This window comes from Cyclopterus lumpus, chromosome 22 (genome assembly GCF_009769545.1).
Source record: "Cyclopterus lumpus isolate fCycLum1 chromosome 22, fCycLum1.pri, whole genome shotgun sequence".
Lineage (NCBI taxonomy): Eukaryota > Metazoa > Chordata > Actinopteri > Perciformes > Cyclopteridae > Cyclopterus > Cyclopterus lumpus.
The window spans coordinates 8,909,893-8,913,022 of NC_046987.1; the positions used below are offsets into that span (position 1 = coordinate 8,909,893).

At 43.4% G+C, this 3,130-nt stretch overlaps 1 protein-coding gene across 1 annotated transcript; it reads left to right on the forward strand.

The window, feature by feature from the left end:
• Nucleotides 1-188: 188 nt before the first annotated feature.
• On the forward strand, nt 189-2,815 carry si:ch211-67f13.7 (uncharacterized protein LOC565426 homolog). The gene is made up of 8 exons (XM_034563480.1): nt 189-425; nt 498-610; nt 690-796; nt 936-1,110; nt 1,205-1,319; nt 1,390-1,469; nt 1,569-1,657; nt 2,187-2,815. Exons 1-8 carry the CDS (start codon nt 189-191, stop codon nt 2,813-2,815), a joined length of 1,545 nt encoding a protein of 514 aa, XP_034419371.1.
• The last annotated feature ends 315 nt before the right edge of the window (nt 2,816-3,130 follow it).

Below are 3,130 nucleotides of genomic sequence, written 5' to 3' on the forward strand. Positions count from 1 at the left end.
ACACGTATGAGTCTCCATTTAGCAGAAGTGAAAGGGTTTTAAAACTGGGCACGCAGACATCCAAACCAATCAAACAGTCAGCAACAGGCGACAGAAGATCCTTTCAGAGGTTACGACTACCTGCGAGCACTTCTCCATTGTCTCAACTCAGCTCCCGGAGGCCCTCCCCTCCTCAGAGACCTCGATCCATGCGTCCAGGAGAGCCTGCAGCAAAGATCCAGTCGGACTTTGCTTACCTCCCAGACGTTTCTGTAACTTGCTCCACGATTGACTTTGTGGTGCGGGTCAAACCATCTTTCTACGGTCTGGGCGCAGGCGCAGAGGAGCTCAAAATAGGCAGCAAATGCAAAAGCAACGGGGTTCTCCGGCCAGACGGGGACCTGCTCTTCACCTATCCGCTGACATCGTGTGATGCCGTGCGCGAGGTAAGATTTTTAGATTGGAGTCATTTTATTTGCATAACCATGAAATCCCAAAGTCTGAACCCGGTTTGACAGTCGTCCTGCGGATATCTGCTCTACAAATTCGTGCTCCATTATGAGCCTTCGCCGAAACGTCTCCCAAGAAAAGCGCACCGGATCAATGTCGACATTGAATGCCGTTATCAAAGGTGAGACGTTTCTCTCATCCGTTTACAACATCACGTGCATGTGAAAGCTCGCTATTTACAATCTCCAAAACCTGTCCAGGGACCACCATGTGTACCAACTGGCTGTGCAGCCCACATGGGAAACTGCTGTTGTGCGTAAAAGGCTGAAAGGAAATCCAAGTGACTTCCAGATAACATTGATGGATGGTATGTTTAAAGAAATGTGGATTACAGTGATAAAGAGCAGCTTAACTTTTCAGTGCCCAAATGTGTGTTTCAGTGGTGGTGTTTATAAATGGCTATAAAGTGGCTTCATTTGCTGCAATATATTTTAATGAACCCTCAGATTTATGGAGCAGACCAGTCAAGTACCAGGTGTACCAGATTGGAAGGACTATTAATTTCCAAGTCTCTGCTCCTCATGTCTCAACTGGTGGGAAACTCTACATCAATACCTGCTATGCTACACCATCCAGTGGCTCTACATCATCCCTCAAATACGCCATCATTGACAATTTTGGGTGAGTGTTATGGACAGTAATGCGTTTTAATTATTTTTGGTTTCACCCTCTGTGTCCTGATTTGCATTAAGTGTTGAGTTGTTGTCATCTATAGCTGTATGTCGGACAGTAAGAGCAACCCAGGGGGCTCTCAGTTTATCTCTCGGACAGACAAGAGCCTGAGATTCTCCCTCAAGGCGTTCCAGTTTACATTGGACCCCGCCACGGTGGTGAGCATGGTGCATGATTCTCTGCATTCACAAGGTTTTAGTTGCCGCTTAACCCCGTTTCCATTTTTAGGTCACTATTCACTGCAAATTGTTTGTCGTATCTGAGGACCTGGGTCCTACACACAAATCATGCACCTACAGAGGGAACGGGTGAGTATTGAAACTCCAATTAAATGTCCATTCCAGGACTATAGGGGACTTTCTTTGTTTACAATTGGCTTGATCATATTTGTGCATTTGCCATGACAGCTGGAAGGCCCTCACTGGTGACAACTCCCTTTGTGACTGCTGTGATTCACAATGTGTGATGTCTAAACCCCGGCGGGCCTTGATGGAAGGTATGCAACAGTCTTTTTTTATTTTAGTCTCTATCCAAGATTTCAAGAAAATATTTATGCACCATTCGTACTCGGATATGTTGGATTGTTTGCTTTAAAGGTACCATCCCAAAATCGAAAACGCATATTTTTCCTCTTACCTGTAGTGCTATTTAACAATCTAGATTGTTTTGGAGATATCGACTGTAGAGATGGCTGCCTTCTGTCTAGTATAATGGGACTATATGGCATTTGTGGTGCTCAAAGCAACTAAATAATGCATTTGAAAAACTCAACATCAATGCTTCTTTGGCGAAATCATGACCTGGTTTCTCAAAATAATCCACAGCAGTTTCATGTCAGAACTATGGCTGAAAGAAAATAGTTCCCCTCTGCATATCTTCAAAACTAGGCAACTTGCACCAAAACAAGATTGATAAATGGCTGTACATGTAAAAACAAAAATATGATTTTTCTTAATTTTTGGATGAACTTTCCTTGTTTTAAAAGTGATCATTAAAAATGGCTACATCTCTTAACTTTGTTTAAGGCTCTGCCAGCAGTGGATCCCTGTTGGTCTCTGATCAACCGTACACCGAGGACGGCTTTCCACCAGTCAGCAGAGAAAGCGAGGCCACAATAAATCATTACAATGAGCTGAAAATTCATGAGAACCTTTGGGATTTAGTAAAGCACGATGATAAAGAGCAGGACTTGGCAGATGACGAAGAGCAAGACTACGCAGATGAAGAGCAAGAATACGCAGATGAGGAGCAAGACTACGCAGATAATCAAGAGGATAATGAGTATATCTTTGGAGTGATGACAGAACCTGATTTAGATAAGTCCGGTTTTAGGGAAATGGTCTTTGTGGAGGAGAAGACAGAGTCCGAAGAGAACGGGTCAGAGTATGCAGCACAAGAGAGTGAAGAAGATGAGATGAATTTGGATCGGAGGAAGGAAGCAGAAATGTTACAGGGGGAGCAAATGTTCCCGTCAGACGGCCTACAGAGAGAGTTACAGATGCTGGTATCTGAAGGCGAAGGAGAAAACACTAAGCATGCAGGTAGCGGAGAAGAGGATGACTGGTTGATGGCCTCCGAGGTGAAGTGGAATGATGATGATGATCTGGCAGACTTGGATGATAGCGAGATGACCTGGTATTTCACATGGAGGTAGCATCAGTGAAATTAATTGATCGGTACTCTCCTCAAAGACTTTTGTAACTCCATGATGGGCTATTCTGACTTATTTCAATAAAAAACTTGACAATGTTGGACTCTCATCAATTAAAACCAGACCATCACAATTTAAATTCAAGGTTTAATTGTATCTATATTTGATTACATCAGTTGGGACATATCAATATAATTACTGACAATTGAAAACGACATGCTTGTGTTAATCATACAGTCTTGAGGCTCAAGAGGAGAAGGCTGAGGTGAATCCAATTAACTGGAAACTGAAGGATAAAGGATGCTACTCAGTCCATGG

Bases quoted from the DNA above. Each gene is read 5' to 3' on its own strand.
- si:ch211-67f13.7 (XM_034563480.1), top strand. From the start codon at position 189: ATGCGTCCAGGAGAGCCTGCAGCAAAGATCCAGTCGGACTTTGCTTAC. The intron at 426-497 runs GTAAGATTTTTA...CCGGTTTGACAG, and splicing joins CGTGTGATGCCGTGCGCGAG to TCGTCCTGCGGATATCTGCT. The intron at 1,320-1,389 runs GTGAGCATGGTG...TTCCATTTTTAG, and splicing joins CATTGGACCCCGCCACGGTG to GTCACTATTCACTGCAAATT.